Genomic DNA, 22,908 nt, shown 5'->3' with positions numbered 1-22,908 from the left:
CCATAAATGATTCAGAGTAATATTCCATTAGTACAATAATATGCTGTCTCCAAGACCCAAAGAGGCCTATAAAGCATGGTGCTTCCTTCTTAGCAGTAGAATTTGCAAAGTACAGCTCACCCTTTAGTATGGACGGGATGTTTCAGCGTCCTCCACGTCTGAACCTCTGAAAGCTTCAAGATTGGCAGGTTCCTGAAACTTTGTCTTATCAAGGCAGCCAGAATATTTGTCATTTGTTGTTTGTCAAGTCCAATTAACCTCATGTCATCAATATAGTGGGCCAGCGTTAGGTTCTGCAGAATGTCAGGATGGTCCAGGTCACTTCAGTCTATATAATGACATTGAGGAGAATTGGCTTTAGGATATTAGTTTTGAAAAAAAATATGTTAAAATACAATTTTGAGAAAATATTTTTTTCAGATATATCGTATTTGTCCATTTTCATTGCTTATAACAAAATACTTGGAACTGGGTAATTTATAAAGAAAACGAAATTTATTGCTTACAATTTCTGAGGCTGGGAAGTCCAAATTCCATCTGATGGTGGCAACAGTGACCCAGGGGTCTAACATTGTAAGAGCAGAGAGAGAGAGAATGACAGACTCTCCTCTTCCTTTAAAGCCCTCAGAACCACACCCCTGATATCATTTTTAATCCATTCACTACTGCATGGTCCTACAATCCAATCACCTCTTCAAAGTTCCACCTTTCAATTGCTATGATAGGATTTCCCACCCTCTTAACAGTCACAGCTTGGGCTAAGATTCTAATACATAAAACTTGGGGGACACAATTCAAGCTTTGGGGAGTTTGGGGGGACACAGTTCAATCCATTACATATATTTTAAAATTTGTTAAATAATATTATGAGAAAAATATATTTAAATAATATATTTTCTTTTAATGCCCTTTACCCTTATTTTAAACAGCCTCAAAGAAAAAGGAGGAGATGAAACAAACTGAGTAATGAGAGGTCAAATAAAATAAAGTGCTCAATTTTGGCATTTTTAATTGAATTTTAGAAATTAAGATTCAACTGGGGTAAACACTTCTTGATGGATCTCCTATTTTTAATTGGATGAAGTTATATTCTGTGCTAGAATGGAATGATATTGAGAAGTCTATAATTTTGCAGCACCTATATTTGGCAAAATGGTCAAAAGAATCATAGTTAAAGACAACTCATTTGACAAATGTTATCTTAAAAAATATTTGTCAAAGATGCACTGAATACAAAATAATTATGAAAATATTTGGTCTCTAGTATTTAGACATTTCAATATGAAAAGAAATTAGAATTGAAAATAAACTTATTTCAACCCTATAGAGAAAATATTTCCCAAATTAAAAATATAGTAGCCTACAGAGAAGAGTCAATTGAAAGTGTCAACATTTTCAAATTTATTAACCATGAAATAAAATTCTGAGAAGAATTGCAGACAATTTTATGCAAAAGCAAAATATAATAAGATCATATTGAAAACAATCATTCTTTAGGGGAAATTTAGAGATGTGGTATTAGAAAAATATGTGTCTAAAGAACTGATTAAAGTACATAAATATGAACCATAAATTATTTTCATCTTATATCAATTTTTGGTGTAAAAAATAATTGCTTTAATGCCCAAGGTATATGTTTTTGTTTTTTTTTTTAATGTATTTTGTTTGGGAAAATAGTTTTGAATGTAATTATTGTATAGATCACCAATACTATAATAAAAGCAATTTGGCAGTCAGTAAATATTTCAAGATTATATCATTTTCATTTTAAAGGCTTTTTTAACTCTCAAAAGTGTCACAATTTGGATGATAAATTTGAGTCAACCAAATGAAATGGAATGGAGAATGGAACATGAGGTGAAGGTTAGATGGTGATGAAATTGGACAAAAGGATACATTGGGTATGTTGGGTCTGAAATTTCCTCACCACATCTATACAGAAATGAAACATATGCAATGTAAAATATAGATCTAGAGCTCAAGAGGGAGATAGAAACTAGAAATATTGATCTAGATGCTATCAGATTATGGGATGTGGCCAAACTGTGGTAGTAGCTGGAGTAGCAGAGATAGCACATAGTATGAAATGAAAAGGAAAAGTTGGCCAAGACTGGAGTTCAAGGATGGCATTCCAGCCTCTAGGAAAAAAAAAAAAAAAGGAATGATTAGAGCAGACAAGTTCAGGCCTCTGACATATAAATGTGAAATATGAACCCACAAATCGAGTAGTATCGTAGTATCTCACGGGTTAGAACCTAACCACCACAGAAGATGATGATGGCAGGATTGACTTGATGCTGAGCTCCAGTCTGGAGGTAAGGGGAGTGCCAATCACTTTATGAAGAAATGGTGTGGAAATCAGAGAACCAGAGCATGGTCTAATTCCTAGCTCTTGGGTATTAGGCAAGAATTTGATCCTGTCTTTTGAACAATTGTTAGCGAACAGAGCCAGGTGTTCATTACATAGTAAGATTCCTTATTCATCCTTCTTGCAGAATCCATGTGATGATAAACGACACAAAGATATCTGGTCCAGAGAGAAAACTTGTGACCACTTACCAAAATTCCTCGTAATTGGGCCACAAAAAACAGGTAAGAATAGCCAGTTGGCTTCTTACATTCTTTTTAAAATTATTGTTATAAAATATAGTTATATGACATTATTGGATTACGTTTTGCTATGAGAAATATTTAGACATGTGAGCAAGTTCATTATTGGAACTGCTTTTCATCCTCTGGATAATCTTAATGGCAAAAACCTCAAGAGGACCTTAATTTTGCCCATTAATTAGATTTAAGCACTAAGTTGTTTTATTATAGATTTTAAAACTGTTCAACATTCATGTCAAATTTTTGAAAACTTTGAGTATATGTGTCACAGTTGTGGTACCTGACTTTTAATTCTTACTTTTTGTGACTTTGCCTAATTCGTTCCTGAATTAAGTTATAAAAAGAGCTTTGGACTAATTCAAACTGTTTTACACTGCATGTCAGCCTTGAATTGATTATTTTCAGAGCCACTACCATTATTACTTTCAAATATTTTACATGTATAATTTTGTTTTTAAAGAATAATCATTAGCTATTACTATTGTTTAGACTTACATCCTGATACACCTGAGTTCCATCAGGGATTTTTTTCGTGGTATTTTCTCATGTGCTGAAAAACAACTGTATAAGAATGTAATAAAAGAGAGTAAAAGTATTTCACCAAGGGGATGACACTTTCAATTAGAATATTTTATACTTTCTTCAGTATGTGACAGTTTTATACACTTTGCTTATATCCCAACTAATTAAAGTTTTTATTGAGTTTCTGTATTTTGAATTCACTACCTTGACTAGAAGTATTTTCATCAATGAGTGCACAAACCATAACACAAAACAGTCACAATAAATAGACATGGCCCAGATGAAGATATTTGTAATACAAGCAAGTAGATCATTTTAAAGGTTGTAGGCAAAATTTCTAGACTATTAGATATTGGTTGTTCAAATCTATTCTTCCTCTCGGAATATAAATTGTATTATAACATTAAGTCAACACACATGCAGTAAAGGAAAAAAGCATCTTATATTTTCATATATATCACTTTTTCTATTGTTTAAAATGTGCATTAATTTTCTGCCAACTTCCTTACAGCAGTGCTAACTCTGGAATTACTACTAAAGAAATAAAACATTCTTGTGTTGTAATATTATGTTAAGAATTTAATTTAAAAACATATCCTCTATCATTTGTCACTGAATATTATTACTTCTTAGTTATGCTAGAAAATTACAGGTTAGGAACTATAAATCTATTTTTCCTTCTTGTTGTTTGTATTTACAAAGGCAATAAGTTGTACCTTTAGATTTGAATATTTGACCTACTGCTATGGGAATGATAAAGCTTTTAGCTGGTTTTGGCTTTCCCAAGACAAACAAATAAGAAGTTAAAATAAAGAAATTGGGTGAAATGATATTTTATGTGCTAGGAAAATGTTATTTTAATATGAAAATGGTTGTAATAATTCTTAAAATCCAATTATAGAGGTCTGAAGTCATATTTTTGTTCTTCGTATTGCTTCAGTCGGCAAAACTCCCACTGCTGTCTGAGACTGTAAATTCCCTGGAGGGCAGTCCCAGATAAATGCTAACAATCTGTCCTAAATGCAAAGTTGGCTTTAAACAACTTAAACTTGGCACATGCATCCCTTACAATAAATATGAGATATAAAAGTGGTCCTCAAACTCCTATTTTCTTAGTTGTTAGGATGTGAGAATGCAGGGAGGTGGTATTTCACTTTGCCATTGCTGAGTCCTAGAAGAGATTCCTGTTGGCTGAGAGTGGTCAGGGAATGAGGACAGGAGAAGAGAAACAGACAGTGATCATGGTAGTCCTGGACTTCAGACACTTGAAGTTTAAATCAAAGTCCTGTGATCCTTTGGACAAAGATGTATCCTGCATCATTCACAGTCATATTTTGGCATTATCGTTATAAAAGAGGATTTGTAATAGGATTAAATTTAGTCCAATAATTCTAAGAGCATAATTCATTGGTTTGAAACATCAAGAAGATCAGTGTTCCTGTTGTGAATGATTTGGCTAACTTACCCTGGTACATTAAATCTAAACAGAAGTTGATTGTATATAGAATAGAATAAATTTTCTCTTATGTTCTTACAAGGTATGAGATCTTTTTCCTCTTCTTCCACAAAATATTTATAACAAAGAAATTAAATAAAAATGAATAACAAGAGAAGATGAAAGCATAGATAATAATAAAAACATATACATTGCAAGGTAGCGGGCCCAATTTTTATGGCTGATTATATGAATATCAAGCCACATGCCTCCTGTCCCCAGTTGTGAGTGCTTTCTCTCTCCTTCCTGTCAGATGCTCCCTGATGTCCCTTCAGCTTCCGATGACATGGAGGTGTAGGGTTCAGAATATAAAGGCTTTGACTTTCTGTATCACGGGGGACATCTGGGTACAATTCTGTGACCATTGGGGTGGTTAAATATTTCTGCACATTACTGAGTGAAGTTATAAAGTATCTATTTTAGGATATTCAGCAATAATTCAAAAATATTCCTTTATCCATGCCCTGGATCCATACACATTCAACACCTTAGGGATGTTAAACTATTAATTTTTTCAGCTCTCTTGTGTGTCTCAGAAACCTCTCTCTCTCTCTAATGCTTCACTTTCATCATTATTTAAACATTTTTATCTAAGTTCCATCTTAAAAAGTACTAACAAGAATACTTCTGGGTTTCATGTTCCCTTCCAGCTACTACTCTATCTTTGATTCATTTCTTCACTCTGAAACATTTTTGTTTCTATTCTCACATTTTGTTTTTTTGAACTCCTATCATTTTCAGGAGCAAATCAGATCAGTTCTTCAAGACTGCTCTTATCCCTAATAACTTTTACATCTGTGTTTTTCATTGTGTTTGAGATATTCCTTCTTCCTGATCTTCAGTTCTTCTCTTGCCTCTAATTCAGTTCTTAACCAGTTCTGTCTCCTTCAGTTTTTTTTTAACACTGAGTTTGTATGATTTGATTCCATATTTGTTAATTCTTAGAAGTCTATTAAAATTAGTAATTAAATCTTCATACAAGCATTTATTAACTTTTGTCATCCTATTTAACTATGAGCCATTCTAGATGTTTTAATGTGTCTTCCATCCAAGGGGATTAGTCCCCTTAGATCTGTTGTCACTTTCCTTTAGCTACTCATATTCAACCTTGGTACTCACATAAAGCTGTGAGGATCTAAACAGGTGGCAATCTGATTAATACTCAAAGCAAAGTAGCCTTTACTTGGATGAGCTTAATGCATATTAGAACAAAATGCCAATTTTCCGTTGACCTTCTCCACTATCAGGTCCCCAGCTGCAGTGGTTAATGTCCTGCCAGCCCACCTGTGCAATTCATCTCCAGCTCTCCTAGGGCTGAGACATCTGACAAACCCTCCTCAGTCCAATGTGTCTTAAGAGGGTTGATGTTATCAAGAAGAGAAGCCTTGATTTATGAGAGCTATGACAATCCAGTCACTTCTTGAATCCTTTCTGCTGTAGATCCCAGTCTCTGGCCTGGCTTTGAGGAAAACAGGTTCAGAGATTGCATCTGAGGCTTCTGTGGTGTGCACACTAAGTGGATTCTGTCAGCCAGTCTGTTTAGCCAAGTCCCTCAGTCATTAGACTTGATTGGGAATGGCCTTAGAATATACTTCCTCCTGGAAGCCCTCACTGATTTTTCAAGTCCAAATCACACACTTTTTCATATGTTGGAAGAGCACTCTGGTCTTCTGTCATTATGGCACCTGTCTCACTATTTCATAATTACCTGTGTACTTGACCCAAGTCTGTTCATAAACTTTAAGTTTATTGAGGTCAGCAAGTTTGTTTTTCCTTATCAAGATTTATCACCAATCATTACTGCAGGGCCATACACAGAGTAACATCTGTTGAATAGTTTGATTTAATTGATCTCACTTGAAGTGTTAATTGAAGGCACACCAGGTTCAGTTACTATGCCTGATTCCAGAAATAGAGAGTAAAGACACCTTCTGCCTTGATGCTTTAGCCCCTCACCTGACTCTAGGAGGGAAATTGAACCAAGGATTTCTGAATTTATCCCCTAGCTGGATCATTGATCTGCTTTACTTTGGCTATGAAGTAATATTAAATCAGGCATTTAGGTAAATAGAATCACAGAGACTAATAAAAGAACATTTAGATTGTTGTCATGTGAAATGCACCAAATTGACTTTAACAAATTATTTTGATATTGGAAAGAATTGGTCTTATAAATATTACTTTTTGAGCAAAAAATATGCTAAAATAATATTTTTCCCTTCTTTTATTGCCATATTACCTTTTATTTTCTTTTTCATAATAGGAACAACTGCACTTTATTTATTTCTTCTTATGCACCCTTCCATCATCAGCAATCTCCCCAGCCCAAAAACATTTGAAGAAGTTCAGTTCTTTAACGGCAACAACTATCACAAGGGAATTGACTGGTAAGAAAAATAACAAAAAAGTACATTATTAACACATGCTCAATCACTGCAGAGCAATTATAGATGTATGCATGGCATCTGCATAATTACAGAATAAATTTGTTATGCTCAATTCTACCACAGTGAATTAGAAATTAATTTATAATAATGATATGTTTAATCAGTGTTGCCTATAATTTGATTTGGACAGTGCAATAATGATAATATTTTTCTGGTAAATTAATATGAGTGAATAAAACACATTATGGGATATTTTTCATCAGAATTATTCATAAGGATATTTAAAATTCTCTTTAAGCATATTATTCTTTTACTCTACCTAATTTTTTTTTTACTAAACACATAATTTGTCTTCACAATGATGCTTGAGGAAACAAATAAATCAGTAGGTTGTTTTATTTTATACTCTGACATGTATCTTCATTAACCACATAAACTGCATATGTTACATATTAAAATATAGACTGATATTTGTCATGCAAATAATAACAGAACATTTCCAAAACCTTATCAATTCTAGTCACACACAGGCATAAAAGAGTATCTATTACCACTTGATAAATTATGAAAAATTTTAAAATCACAATATTTTCATAAACTAAAATAAATTAAGCCTGATACTGTAAATGAACTTCACTCTGGTTATTTTTTTCTAGCTCCCTCCCAATGTTCCAAGAAAATATGGTCCTGAATTTAATTTCCACTTCCCAGATATATAAGGCAAATCTCACCTGAGGGAAATTCTCTGCAATGTACACATCCGCAACATGTAATTTTTGTGTCATCATTATGCATGAGCCTGTCCTTAATGAAAGACCAATTTTTTTTAGACACAGCTAGGCATAGGGTCAGGCAGGAGCAATGCTGAGGAGCAGCTCTGGCTTCCCATCATGAGTAGAGACATGTCCACTCTGTATCTAGGATATTGCTATTCTACCTTACTTTTAAAAGGCTATGTAAATTTTGGAATTGCATGCAAGTTAATAAAAGCAGAACAGCAATTTTCTCTTATCTGTGAGCTCAAATGAAACACAAATTGTTAAGCAGGAATGCAGATGAGACTCTTTACCACTCCACATTTGGAAAACATAGTAACAAATGTCAAAGAGGAAAATAAGTGTCTTATATGAATTCTTAACTGCTCTCATTATTTATCTAGAACATTTGAGGGTTAGAGAAGTGATGAGCTGTAAGGAGGGTTACACACATAATTAAAGCCTTGCACTGAATTAACCTCAGAACATATTGATTCCATAATCTACATGCAGAGGAATGTTCCGATGGCATATGGAGGAGTGAACCTACAGAGACACCACAGGATCAACTGGCAGGAAATATCCCCTTAATTACTCTAGATAGACTATAATGTGTTCACATTGCTACATACACTACAAATTTTGCAGAAGTTAAAAAGGTGGAGAGCAGCTATGCCCTAATCTGTTTAGTATTTTATAGCTATTCTGACTTACACATCTTTCTGTTTTATGAACTTTAATCTCACCTTAAAAATTTCTGCCTTCAAATTTGCAAATATAAATGTACCATTTAAAAATATTAGCTAAGCAAGATAATGTAATTTGCTGTTGGCCAGAGGTGAACAATATTTCTGGTTTTGGCTTTTGATAGTACAAAACATCAGCCCAAATATACAGTATTTTCCCTCTGTTCCTCATCAACCTACCAATTCATCTCACTCCTTCCCCTGTCCAAAATGGGTCATTAGAACAACAGTTTTTTGATTTTTCTCTCACATTCAAAGTATACAGAATATTCACTGTTTACACTATTATAGCACAATAATTAGAAATTGGTATAAATAAATATTCTAAAAGTCCAAATTATTTCATATTCAGAGTATGACAAGGAAACATAATTTCACATTAATGAATTGTCTTTCTCTGCCTTTAGGTATATGAACTTTTTCCCTACTCCACCCAACATTACAAGTGACTTTCTATTTGAAAAGAGTGCTAATTACTTCCATTCAGAAGAAGCTCCCAAGCGAGCTGCATCTCTCATCCCAAAAGCCAAGATCATCACCATTCTCATCGACCCTTCAGACAGGGCATACTCTTGGTATCAGGTAGGAGCAGTGAAAAATGCGGTTAAAAGCATGCAGTTGTAGCTTGAATATAGGCAATAGTGTATCACCAAAACAAAGCCTAGATGCATGGGACAATCAAGTGTAAAAACATTGAAAAAATTATGAGAAATAAGAGCTGTAGGTTTAATTCATATCAAATTGAGCAAGAACTTTCGAGCGTAAAATAACAGAAAAACATGACACATCAAAGAATTAATAGATTGCCTAAACGATATAAACGTAAAATGTTGGTCTGTCAAAAGCTAACAAAATTAAAAGTCAGTATCTAGGGCATCTTTAACATATACATGATAAATAGCTTAGTGCCCTTAATTTATAAAAAGTTCCCCCAAATGTGTACTAAATTAATCACAGTAGAAAAATGAGCAAAATGAGTTAAAGACACAGACCATCTCTCTCTCACACACACAATGCTGTTCAACAATTTATGTGAAAAATGGTCAAACCCATTAGGGGTCAACAAAATGTGAATTATATTTAATATCTTGACAAAAATCATGATGTTTCTGTCTGCTGGCAAGAGTGTGATGAAGATTTTTAAGCATTCCAGTGGAAGGATATATTAGGGATATTACTTAAAAACTCATTTGGCAATAGTTATCAAGAGGTATGTAAAGATTCTTTTGTGCCGTGATTACTTTTCTGGAATTGATCATAAAGAAAACTGCAAAGGGATGAACAAATATTTATGTTCATCACTGTACTATCTATAAAAATAGAAACAACTAAAGGAAAGGTAAATGCTCAACAATATGGACTTGTGTCACACCAAAATGGAATATTCTGCAGCTACATTTAATTATGGTTTTAATCAATAAAATAAGAATTAAAATATTATGTTCATTCTAATATATGAATAGATAATCAAATAATCATAAAAATATATAATTAGATGTTGTGAATGTGCTGTGAGAAAATATGTAAAGGTGCACTGAGAGCATTCTCTGGGGAAATAAACTTTATTTAGACTTAAAACTGAAGGATGAGTAGGTATTAACTGAGTGAGGTAGAAGGAAGGTGGGGAATAGGGGGTACTATATGTAAAGTGCACTAGGTATAAAGAACCAAAGAACATTTAAAGAGCTAGAAGAAATTCTATGTGACTAGTGGGAAAAGCCCCAGGTAGGGAACTGTGGGGGATGAGGCTGAGAGGCAAGTGAGGCTGGAACTATGGGGCTGACATTTTTTGAGTAATTGAAAGCCTTTGAGAAATGGTAGTCAGTGTGACTACCAGATTTCCTTTTAGAAAACAATATATCATAGATATTTAAATAATGGGTTGGAATAGGACTGATGACTATTCAGGGAAATCAAATTATAGATCATTCCAATAGTCCTGCTGAGAAATAGAGGTAGCGTAGACAAAAGATAGTAAGCAGAAATTGAGTGAAGTAGGAGGGTACTTCAAAAAGTTGGTGGACAAATAGAATTAAAATATAATATGAATACTTCCGTGAGCTTTTTGAAGTACCCTTATATTAAAAAATCAAAAAATGTTTAGAGATTAAAATCAACAGAACTTAGGAAGCCGTGTCAAATATGAATCAAATTTCTGACCTGGGCAACTGGATGATGTTCATATATTCCATGAAAAAAGAAGCACTGAGGAAGGATACAGGAGATGGGGGCAGGGTAAATATGCAAGTGATGTGGAATCTTATCTTAACCAAAAGGAACAGTAGAGTTACCTGATACTGGGGAGAGGTCTGGGTTAGAGACAGAAATTTGTAAATCAAAGACATGAAGCCATGGCCGCAAAAATGGTGAAATTGCCTAAGGAGACAGGTTAGAGATGGAAAGTTCAGAGCAGGATGAGATAGCAGGAGAGACTAGAAAATACATCCAGAGTAGAAGAAAATCTCCAAGAGTGTAGTAACACCAAACCAAGGGAAGAGAGCTGTCAAATGGAAGGGGTGACAGAATTATCAAACAACTGCTAAGAAACCAGACGATCAGGCAAAACAAGACCTGAATTATTTTCATTGAGTTGAAAGATGTGGGTGGAAGTGGAGCCCTTAGGAACAGGGTGAAAAGAAGAAAGCTAGATGGATTTGATCAAGGAATAAGTAAGTAGGGATGAAGAAATAGAGGCAGCACTTACCAAAGATTCAAGACATTTTATTTTGAAGGGGGAAAAACAAGACATAAGTTTGTTACATAGAAGTTGAAGTGGGGTCGAGAAAGACATGTTCTGTGATGGTGGTGATTTTAATTAAGAAGGAAAGTTTTCGAAGAAAAAGAGATTAAAGGTCCAGAAGAGTCAATCCTGTAATGGGAAATCAATCCTGTGAAGATCTAGCAAAGGATCGCTACAGGAAACAGGTTAGATGGGAGGGAAACGTTCCCTCTGTTTCTAGAGATCTTAACTTTTTTGTGATGGGACTCTTCTGGCAGTCTGATGGAACTTGCGGGCATCATTTCAGAAATATACTTTAAAAGCATAAAATTAAATACATAGAATTGAAAAGGAAATAACTATAAAACGTAATTATAAAAATACTTTCTCAATCAGTAACAAATTGTTATTTATTAAATTATCAACCAGTTCTAATATTGAGTCTAATATTATTCTAATTTGAAGTAGCAGTCAGTATAAACAACATTTTAATATATCTGACACACCTGTAATATGATATAAAAATAACTTATTTTTATTGGTGATAATATCACAGGAGTAATACTGTGGCTATTGTCTATATTCACAATGAAAGGAAATGCTCTAAATTTCATTCAGAGGATGCTGAAAATAAATAGGCCTTTTTTTGATGATCCAACTTTACAGACCCATTGGATTCCATCAACGGGGCTCTGTTTAAGAACCCCTGAGTTGAAACTTGAGGGATAAAAGAAGGGGCAAATGTGCATGCCGGTAAATTCAAACAGAAGTGACTATGACAGTCTCTCCTTCCTTTGAGAACTGGGACAAATTAATATGATGAGAATGAAAGCAATAAAAAGGGCAATCATTTGGGGAGGCAGCTTGAAGAGAGAAAAAAGGGAATGTAAATCTTTGTGGAGGTGCAATAAAATTGGCCACAGAAATGTAAAATTGCCTACAACAATAATGGCCTAATTGAAGTTGGTGATCTTAAATTTATGGCGATAACAGTATATTTATACCAAAATCCTAACTGTGTGAATGCATTTTGTGTATGTGTATGTTTAATGCATGTAGAAATAGAAATTAATGCCACAATAAAGACTAAAGGAAATTTTTAAAGAGTGCAATAAGTGATTTTTACTTTTTCTTTCTTTCTTGACTTTTCAAATGTCTTTAATAAGTACATGCTACTGAAAACAAATACTGACAGATAGAAAAATATGACAGTGCAAATTCGGATTGCAAGCAGTTGGAGATCCAAATGGAAATCTTACATTGGAAGTTAAATTTATACATTACCATCAGAACACATGAGTCAGTATTTCCCACGATACAAAAATAAGTCTTTCTCACCTTATGAAAATTCATATTGCAAAGTAAGAGAAACTTATTTTTAAAAATTGTGCCCAAAGCATTAAGATGTTGAGCCTTAATTAAAAGTTGTGAATTCAAATATTTGGGAGAAATGTTGGACGTTTTTCTGGCAGAAAGCATGGTCACTAGTCACTACTTAGAGCAGATTTAAATGAGTCTTTTTTTTTTTCCTACATGTATTAAACCATTTAAATAAAAGAGAATCTACACAATGTGGGAGCTTCTCTGGGCCTGCTTTTCCAAATAAATTCTTTGAAAATACAGGTTTGAAAGGAATTATTCTTTCTGATAATACTTTTTATTGCCATATTGCTGAGAGTAGGGCCCCAAACTGCTCCACATTTCAAAATAATGTGGCCTTTTACTTAGCTAGTCCTGTCTATTCAGTAAATACCATAAATCCAAAGCTCAGCGGGTATAATTCAGAAACTCCTACAAATGTCACCTGCAACTGTAATTTCTACCCCACATTTTTATAATGGGCCTCACAGAGGAGCAATAAGGCTATTTTTTTCCATAAAATATGTCTTTTCATGACTTCCTGGCCATATTTTTATGCTAATCTTCTTTCTTAGTTGCAGGAATATAAATAAAAGTTGGTGCTAAACAGGTGTATGTCAATATAGAACAAATTAAGAACAATTCCCTACTATCATTGCTTAAAATAGAAATTTTAGCATTACTGTATAAATATGCACATAGTGATAATATGGTTATAATTCTTTATTCAAGTTACGTAATTTCTACACATTTTGTTCATTGAGTTATATAATCTCTATATACTCAGTATAATCTGTATACATGTAATAATATCAATAAATAAACAATACTGAGAGGACTTCAAACATTTTATAAGTCCCACTGATCTACCACTCAATTACCCTAACCATTCACCATGTCCTATTCATCTTTACTTTTCTAGTTATTTCAATTTCTAACTCACACATAAGGCCTGTTACTCACACAGAGACCTGATATTACACAATTGTATCAAGCCCCAGTATATTTCCAACCTTACCCTGTAATAGATTTTCTTTGTATTCACTTCTAGATATCTCACAACACAACTCCTTTATCCCCACACATCTCATCCACCTTCACTCAAACTTACCTTAGATGATAAAGTTCTCTTAGTTTTCATGTTTGTTTTTCTGATTATCAAAATCTTTCTCATTGCATTTTAGCTCAAAAGCTTCAGCCATTGAAAAAGATCTCTTTATTTTTCAGCCACAATTGTTCATTGGTTTGCCTTTTTTTTAATTGCAACAGTTAACTGTACATATTTGTGAAGTACAGAGTTGAGTATCAATACCTGTGTACAATATGTGGTGATAACGTTAGGATAATTAGTATATTCATAACTAGACAATGGAATCGTTCTTTGTGACCCTTTACCAGTGTCTCACTAATCCCCTCTCCCTCCCACTTGCCCACCTCTGGTAACCTCAGTTCTGTTCTCTCCTTTTGAAAGTTCAACGTATTATTGTGATTGTTGTACCTTTCTTTCTTTATTTGTTTATTTTTTATCTCCCACTTTATGAGTGAGGACATGCAGTATTTCTCTTCCTGTGCCTGCCTTATTTCACTTAACATAATTTTCTCTAAGTTCATTCATGTTGCTGTCAATGGCAGAATTTCATTCTTTTTTATGGCAGAATAGTATTCCTTTGTGTGTGTGTGTATATATCACATTTTCCTTATCCAATCATCCATTGACAGACATTTAGGTTGGTTCCAACTCTCAGCTCTTATAAGTAGAGCTGTGATAAACGTGGGAGTGCAAGTATCCCTTCAACATGATGATTTCCATTCCTTTGGGTATATACCCAGCAGTGGGATTGCTGGATTATATGGCAGTCCTATCTGTACTTGTTTGAGGAATCTTCATACTGTTTTCCATCATGGCTACATAATTTACAGTCCCAGCAACAGTGTAGGAAGGTTCCCCTTTCTGTGCATGGTGTAGCTGTCAGAGCAATTAACTTACACCATTAGCCAAATATACAAGTTTATTACAATCTATTAATTTATGGTCTCTCGTACTGTATTTCATTTCTTTGAAGGTAATGACTATGTCGTGCTTATAACTTTTTATTTCCAGTATCTATTGCAGGTGGTTGTTCCATAAAGGAGCTTAATAAATGCTTGCAAAATTGTATTAACTGTTAAATTCATTTCTCATTGAGTAGTGCTCTCTCCTGCTTGACCAGTGATGGTTTGGTGTGGAGGACTCAGAGGATTTGGTACTGAAAAGTAGGAGTGAAGCAGTATTTGGGAATTAGCAGGGCTGGGTAGAAATCCATTGGAGACTAGAAGAAAAGGACCTTGGGCAATGTCAACGTGAATATGACACCTACACATACATTAGGAATAGACATCTGCTTTCTCCTTACCCATAACACCTACCACACAGGGATATTGGGAAAATGTCAGAACCTGCAGGAGCAACTGTTATGATACAATAGGCCCTGTAAAATGTAAGCCTGCTCTTGCCCATTTAGATCTCTTTTCAGCAGGTTTAATTTGTCTGCTCCCTGAAATCTTTTCATTTCTAATCAGACCCATGAAAAAAATTCTTGCACTTTGTCTCTGCCTCGTACCAAAACATTATAGACATGAATATAATCACAAGCTTATCTGTATATCAGTTGAAGTGAAGAAGTGAAGGCTTGTATTTTAAAATACTTTAGAATAAGCAATGTGCCAATGCCTGTTTCAATATATGCAGTTTTTACCATTTTTCATTCTCAAATCAAGTGGTTAATTGTTATTATTTTGTGAAATGAAGGAGACACATGCACACATGTATATATACGCACACATCAAACACACATGCACATGCACACCCACATGCATACATACACAGGCAAAAAAAACCCAAAAACTAACTTTACAATTGACTTTCTTATTAAAGCACCAACGATCACACGAAGATCCAGCTGCACTGAGGTTTAATTTCTATGAAGTTATTACAACAGGGCATTGGGCCCCATCTGACTTAAAAACTTTGCAGAGGAGATGCCTCATACCTGGATGGTATGCAGTCCACATAGAAAGATGGCTAACTCACTTTGCTACTTCTCAGGTAATGTCCTGAAATTAATTTCTTCTGTTTATTTTATAATAATTATGTTGCAGTGACACACAGAAAATGTGAATTAACATCACCGCAGATAGCAAGTTATAATGAGGCAATGATAAGGAGGAAAAGTGTACGTTAACATTTTTAATTTCAATAGTACTATCAAAATGTTGTTGAATGACTCTGAAACATATTCCTGGGATCTTCTTTTGAACAGTAGCTGGTCACAAAGTAAGTCCTTATACAGGAGACATTGTTCACAGACAACAACTCCCAACTACTAGTAGAGCAGCCAGTTAGACAATTTCATGGAACACCAAGTGCAAATACCTGCACGATGTCTGTCCTTTGGGACCCGTATAAAGAAAGATGGAAGTCATCACTAGACTGCCAAAATGGAAAATGTAATAACAGCTCCAGGAACATGGGAGAATTTGAAAGAAAACAAGAAATGAGAATTTGAGGAAAGCACCCACATCCTTTGTATTCTGTATTCCAGCTCAAGGCACAGTTGAAGCCCCAGGCGGTGGGCTTCAGCATTGACTTTTCTTTCAACATTCTTCAGCTGATTCTGACATTATTAGGTAGTGAACCAATAGCCAAAAAAGCAGGAACAAACACTTTCTCCTACCCACCCCACCTCCATGTTGGTTTGTAAGAATAGATGGGTGATTCTTATCTGTGTGACCACTATTTCTAACCCCTTGGCTCCGAGGGTTAGCTCATGGGAATTTGGTAGACTGCACAGTTATCTGATTACACTACAGATGGAAAATCATGTTTCTACTGAAGTACTAAATCAGAAAGTATCTATGTTTATTTCTGATTCACAGTAAATTCAAGAGCTATAACTTGATAACTCACAAGAAATAATGCCTATGTCAAACTTTAATCATTGTTCATTTGGAAAGATGTAAGAATAATAAACATTAAAATGTATTCTAAATAGTACATTTATTTTCCTATTCCTACTGACCTAATTTATTAATGCCATACAAGGTCAAGGGAGGCAGCTCAGTCTATTCAATTTAGCTGTGTTCTTCATAAAGCAACTATTTCTGACTTTACAGTTGCTAATTATTGATGGACAGCAGCTGAGATCTGACCCAGCTACTGTGATGGATGAAGTCCAGAAGTTTCTGGGAGTTACACCTCATTATAATTACTCTGAAGCACTAACGTGAGTCTATTCTCATGCTTGATTTCATTTCCATTATTTGCCATCATAAATTATCACTGGTAGATGTGTATATAGCATCATTAATACTAGCTACGAATTTATACATCATTATACTACTCCAAAGCAGTCAATGGAATATTCTCGTCACTCATATAGTGTCTCTTTTCTGAATACCAGGATTACTTTATCTTGTAAGTATTATCTTATAGGTATTTTATGTTACGACAAATTTTTCTTTTTGTGAGCTTTTTCTCAATATCAGATCGATTAAGTAAACTTTTTACATGCCTCCTCTGTGCAGAACATGTCCTAGGAATTGAGATTACAAAGGTGAAAAATATGGTCTCTTCCTCTGCATAGTTTACAGGTTAGAAATGAAATGCTGCTGGCTGTCATTCCCTCTGTGAAAGTGAAACATATTTAGGGCAGAATTGGGAAAGGGGTACATTCTTGTTTTATTCTGTATTTATTAAAATATTTATAATCAAATATAATCATGTATAATGTTCCAGTTATCTATTGTCTCATGACAAACCATCCCCAAACCTACTGGCATATGACAGCCATCACATTTATGCTCATGGATTCTATGGCTCAGGAATCAGAACCCGGCCAGACGGCTCCTTTGCTCATGATAATTGGGGTCACAGCTGGGAAGACTTGAATATCTGGGTATGACTGAAATGGCCAAGGCCTGAAATTATTTGGAGGCTTCTTCACTCACATCTCTGGTGCCTGAACTGGCATGGCTCAGAGGCTCAGCTCAGTGGGGTGAACACTGTCCATGCAGCCTCCTGGGTGGCTTGGCTTTCTCACAGTGTCATGGTTGTGTACCAATAGAGAATGATGTGTCCAGCCCATGGTCTAAAGGAGCCGTGGCCTTCTCTGACCTAGACTTGTGAGTCACACAGCATGGTTTATGCCGTGTACAATAGTTACTAAAGCCAGTCCAAATCCAAAGGGAGGGCAATGAGACTCCACATCTTGATGGGGAGGGTCAAAGTTATTCTGCAGAAGAGAAAGTGGATGAGAGACATTGCTGCCGTTACCTTGGGAAAATAAGATTGTATATTTGTGCAATTAAAAAATGTAAAGAAGCAAAATGAACAAAAACAAAGCCTCCAAGCAGCCAGAACATACTTTAAAAGAGCATGTACTTTACTCATAAAAGACTCCCCCATGAGGTCTGATATAAAGCCTGTTACATTTTAGACAAAATTCTAACAAGCCTCGTTACATAATTTCCCAGTTCACAGCAGATTAGAATCAGCAATTAGACAATTACAGAGGGTAATGGAGAGACAGGAAAAGCGGTAATAAGATTGGGTTTGTTCTTTATTCACTAATACAACCCTAATGAAGTTTTTACCTACACATGGAAATAACACAAGGCATGCTCCTGTTGATTAAGTAGGCAAAGCTTCCTATAATATGATTTGCATTAATAGTTATTGATGTTGGCATATTTTCCCCTGCCTCTCAGCAGTAGTTTAGGTAATGGTTCTATCCTGTTTATTACAAATAGTTGCTTATGGTTCAATAAACCTGTAAAAATCATGCTTTTGAAAGAGAGATTACAAACAAGTATAAAATATATGGTTTTTAATATGTCTCACACATCACAAAAATTAATAGCTATAGTGATGTTCATTGTAATAAAGAAAACTCAAACAGCAACCAAATCATGTCCTAAAAGTTGTCTAGCAGTTATCTGAGAAAGGCTTTGCATCTTAATTTCACAATTTCAAGCCTACTAAAATAAAACCATAAAGCAATGAATTGATATAACTTAGAGAGGATAAATGCCCTTTGTTAGACTTAGGATATATAAAGTTGCCAATGCAATAAATGAAACCAGGAGAGCAAAATAATGTGGATTCAAGGTGATGACAACCCGATCTGAAAAATGACCTTCAGGATTCTGATGGCTCTCCTTCCTCAGGTTGTGTAAAGCTCTGCCTCACAACAGCTGCTGTGGAGAGCAGGGAGAGACCGCAGCCCATCCTGAGGCCTCTGCACTACCTGAGAGCAAAGGAGATGCTCTCAGCATGTGTATAAATATCTCCAGTTTGTTGCCAGAGCTGTATTTTACCTTAATGCAGTTAAATATTCTCATCCTGAGGCAGAAAATGCTGTTTAGGGCACCGTTATGCCAACTTCCCCATCTCATTTTACACAGGATGCTCGATTGTTCTTCCCCTTGGGAAATTAATGAAAACTAGAGAAAGGAATGTGATAGGCAAGGAGCAGATTGAAAAGTCTAGGTTGGAAACAACCCTGTCTTCCTTGTATCCATTTAGCCAGTGATGTATTTAATTTTAATTGATAACATATACTAGGACAACTTGGATTGCAAGGATCAGGTCTCTAATAATAGGCTGAGCAGGGAACTGTGACGAAAACTTCCCTCTCCCCTTAAATGAGTTCACATATGTGCAGAGGCAAATTGCAGGTGCACCGGTATTACAGGAATGGGCCCTGGGCAACAAAATATTCTGCAACTAATTAACTTTACATCCCAGTCAATTATGCTTCATCCTTCTAAAACATCTGCTGAGCAACAAAAATGCAAACCTTTTCGATGTTTTATGCATGCAGCAAGTCCCCTAGCAATAAATTTAAAATTTTCCTTCTTATTTGCTTCATTCTTTTATTTTTCCTATCTAGTTAGTCCCAAACAAAAATTTGTAGATATTTGACTTTAAACAAAATAATTAGGCCACACATTCTTTCTTTTGTAACTTAGTGCAGCATGGGAGCAAAACATCATTAGAATTTTCTTTAAGAGTTAGGGACCTGAATTATCTAATAAAATTATCTACCTTCGATAAAAGAGATGAAAATTTGTCTAATCTCCTACTCACCATTTGTACAGGCTGTGTTTCATGTTGTCTGAAACAAATATAATAAATTAGATTTTTACACTTTTAATTTTCTTTTGGAAAATTATAAACATTTTAAACTGTAAAAAAAAAACAACAGTATTTGTTCAACTCATGTTTATATTCAGAGAAGCAGTCCTATATTATATTCAGCCCCTTTAATGTACACCATTGAATGATTTCAAAGAAGTCTGTTAATATATTTTGACAGGGAAATCACATTTGTAAGTAGATAAAATATCCAAAGAAGGTCCTCTTTATATGAGATACAATTTTGATGGTTCGTCCTTAGTCTTTAATGAATTCATAGGTAAAATATGAAGCTAAAGTTAATAATTTCAACATAAAATTGGACTAAAGATATATATGCATTTTCATTAGAGTAGAATTATTTAAATATATAATAACATAATTTCTTTAATCTCAATTAGCCTCTCTCAAATCAGCTAAATAAATATCTGTAGAAATGAATTAAATTAAAGCAATGACCATAAAAAGTACATCTTCTTTATCCAATTGGTAAGGCTCTTTCACTGGAAATTCTGTTACATAATTTATAATCATTATAGGTTTTATCTATTTTAGGTTTGATCCTCAAAAGGGTTTTTGGTGTCAACTACTGGAAGGAGGAAAGACAAAATGCCTTGGAAAAAGCAAAGGCCGAAAATATCCACCCATGGATCCAGAGGTAATATTTTCCTAATCTTTGAATTACACTAGCAATAATCTATACGTATAGCTGTTTCAAAACTAGTAAGAAAAATTTTTTTCCTTCTTTTGCCCTTTTTCTGCAATTAATAGTTTTCTATATCTTGATAAAACATAAATAGAAGGATGGATAGATAGGTAGGTAGATAAATATAAAGAAAAAGAATTGATATATATTCCTAGAAATGGTTTGCTATTGGAATGTAGTTCAAACATAAATACTTACTTAAAAGTAACTCCTTTCAAAATATGTAAAGCACTTAAATAAATTATTTACTAAACAAGTGATTTTGAGTAAACTATTACAAGCATTGTAATTATATATTCAATATATGTATCCAGTGCCTATGCTATACATGATACTGAGCTAAGTAATGGAGAAGATTGGACAAAAGCAAGGACAAACAGTTATAAACCCAGATTTATTAAAGGCAGATAAATTAGTTATGGTCAATGATTTATAACAGGATACAAAAACCAATGACAAACTAAATGACAAAAAGGAGGAAAATGTTTCAATAGAAGTGAGGATATGAGAAGAAATGCCTTATGTGGTGGACTAGGGCTGGGAAACCAGCCAGCAACTGGCTCAGCCAGATATCATGAATATTTCTCCTACAGCAAGGTGGGCAAAGGAAGGATGCAAGCGATTCATGTATTACTATGGAAAAAGGAGGACCAGAAGGTTCTTAACTACACCTTTGAACTCAGTATTTTCAAAAAGGTTTCAGAAATCACTTTAATCTGCCAAAAAAATCAATGTAGCATTCTCACTACTACTATAAACACCTTATCCCAAATTTGAAGCGTTTACAATCTGGTTTAAGGGAAGAAACATAATGAAATACCCGGCAAATGGCCCAGGATGTAATGTAGTTGTCTTAAATCCATTTCCACCATAAACACAAAAGTTGCTAAGGGAGTTTTAGGAAGTAAGAGATCCATTTGTGTTAAAGTATTGGGGAGGGCTTAAGAGAGATGGTGGAACTTTGACCAGATGGAAAATAATGTGTGAGCCATTGCTACCTGCACCTGCTCAGGACAAGTGTTCACCTCCACTATTTTATCAGAGAGACAGAACTATGTTTATTGATTTATAATATGAAGTCAATGACATCCAGAAAGAAAGCCAATTATAAATGTTCCGTTTTCCAGAAATCTTGGTAAATAAAAGATAAACATAAAACTAAAACAATTGATATATTTTATAATTTTTTAACCATTTATCTAATAGGAGCCAATCTCTCCAGCTTGACTTGAAATATAAAAATTACAAAAAAGATTAAGTTTCAGAGTCCTTATAATATTTTAGAAGCAGAAATCTCTGAATAATTCAAAAATGTATTTTGGTCCTAAATAAATATAGACATATTTTATGTAATGTCTCACATTATTTTTTTGTAATCATGAATTTCAGTTTTCATGATTATCTACATTCACTTTTTATTTTTATTCTGTGGGCCAATTTTTAAGGAAAATGTGTGTATTTTTATCCACCTCACTTATGTAGATTTGGTTCCTCATGAGGGTCCTACCTCATGCTTCTATAGTATTATACTCCTGTCATCAATTTTTCTCTGAGTGTAGACCTCACGAATCCTTCAATAAATATGTGTCATTAACAGTAGATAAGCCAAAAAGCATATACCTGGACCTGATTTTATTTTACAGCTATGCTTTGCCAAATCTTTTCAAAGGTTAAAATGAGTGATACTTGAAGAAAAATACAAGAAATAGGTATTTTGTAGATGCCTATACTGTAATAGAATTCCTTAAGAAATGTAGATTACATAATCTTATATGGTGAACGAATAACTTCTTTCAAGTCTTCTTTTTCTTTTTGCTTTCCAGTCTAGAACTTTCCTCTCTAATTACTATCGAGATCACAATGTGGAACTGTCCAAACTGCTACATAGACTGGGGCAGCCTCTGCCCTCATGGCTGAGACAGGAGCTGCAGAAAGTGAGATAGCACTGGACACAGAAACCAAGGCTCTCCAGACACTTACTTTTATTATTAAATAGAAAAAGCAAACCCCACAACTTTTATCCCCATGATACACTTGTGATTGTCAACAGAGGACTGTGTGAATAAATTTCCTTCATTCTTTTTCATAAAAATGAAAACTGTTATATATGCACGCATTGATAATTACTAGCATCAATTCTTGTGTAAGTTTTTAGGAAATAATGTAGGGTTTTGTGATTTTATCCAGTTTCTGGTGTGGGGATCATAACACAGCCCACTTTCTCTGTTAACTGTAAGGTTTCAGAAACTGTGTATGACTGATAACCCTGATTATATGCAAGTGACCAATTAAAATTTTGATGAAAACATAAGGACTGAGGATATCTATAAATGAAGTTAGCAGTAATCCAATATCTGAATTAAGGGCTAATGTTTTCCCCTTGCTCATTTAGAAATGATTTTGCTTTTATTATGAAAAGAAATTATCTAACTCCA

The 22,908-nt window shown here is 34.3% G+C and overlaps 1 protein-coding gene across 1 annotated transcript in view; it reads left to right on the top strand.

The window, feature by feature from the left end:
- The window catches only part of NDST4 (N-deacetylase and N-sulfotransferase 4), a 245,096-nt gene extending 222,680 nt beyond the window's left edge, over positions 1 to 22,416 (top strand). The window contains exons 7-13 of the mRNA XM_063108440.1: positions 2,496 to 2,592; positions 6,891 to 7,014; positions 8,923 to 9,097; positions 15,508 to 15,678; positions 16,746 to 16,855; positions 20,323 to 20,425; positions 22,297 to 22,416. Coding sequence (XP_062964510.1) covers positions 2,496 to 2,592; positions 6,891 to 7,014; positions 8,923 to 9,097; positions 15,508 to 15,678; positions 16,746 to 16,855; positions 20,323 to 20,425; positions 22,297 to 22,416 — 900 coding nt within the window. The remainder of the gene's footprint in view (positions 1 to 2,495; positions 2,593 to 6,890; positions 7,015 to 8,922; positions 9,098 to 15,507; positions 15,679 to 16,745; positions 16,856 to 20,322; positions 20,426 to 22,296) is intronic.
- The last annotated feature ends 492 nt before the right edge of the window (positions 22,417 to 22,908 follow it).

Source organism: Cynocephalus volans, chromosome 9 (assembly GCF_027409185.1).
Source record: "Cynocephalus volans isolate mCynVol1 chromosome 9, mCynVol1.pri, whole genome shotgun sequence".
Lineage (NCBI taxonomy): Eukaryota > Metazoa > Chordata > Mammalia > Dermoptera > Cynocephalidae > Cynocephalus > Cynocephalus volans.
Note: the sequence above shows the minus strand (reverse complement) of the source record. Positions and strands in the feature narration are given on the sequence as shown.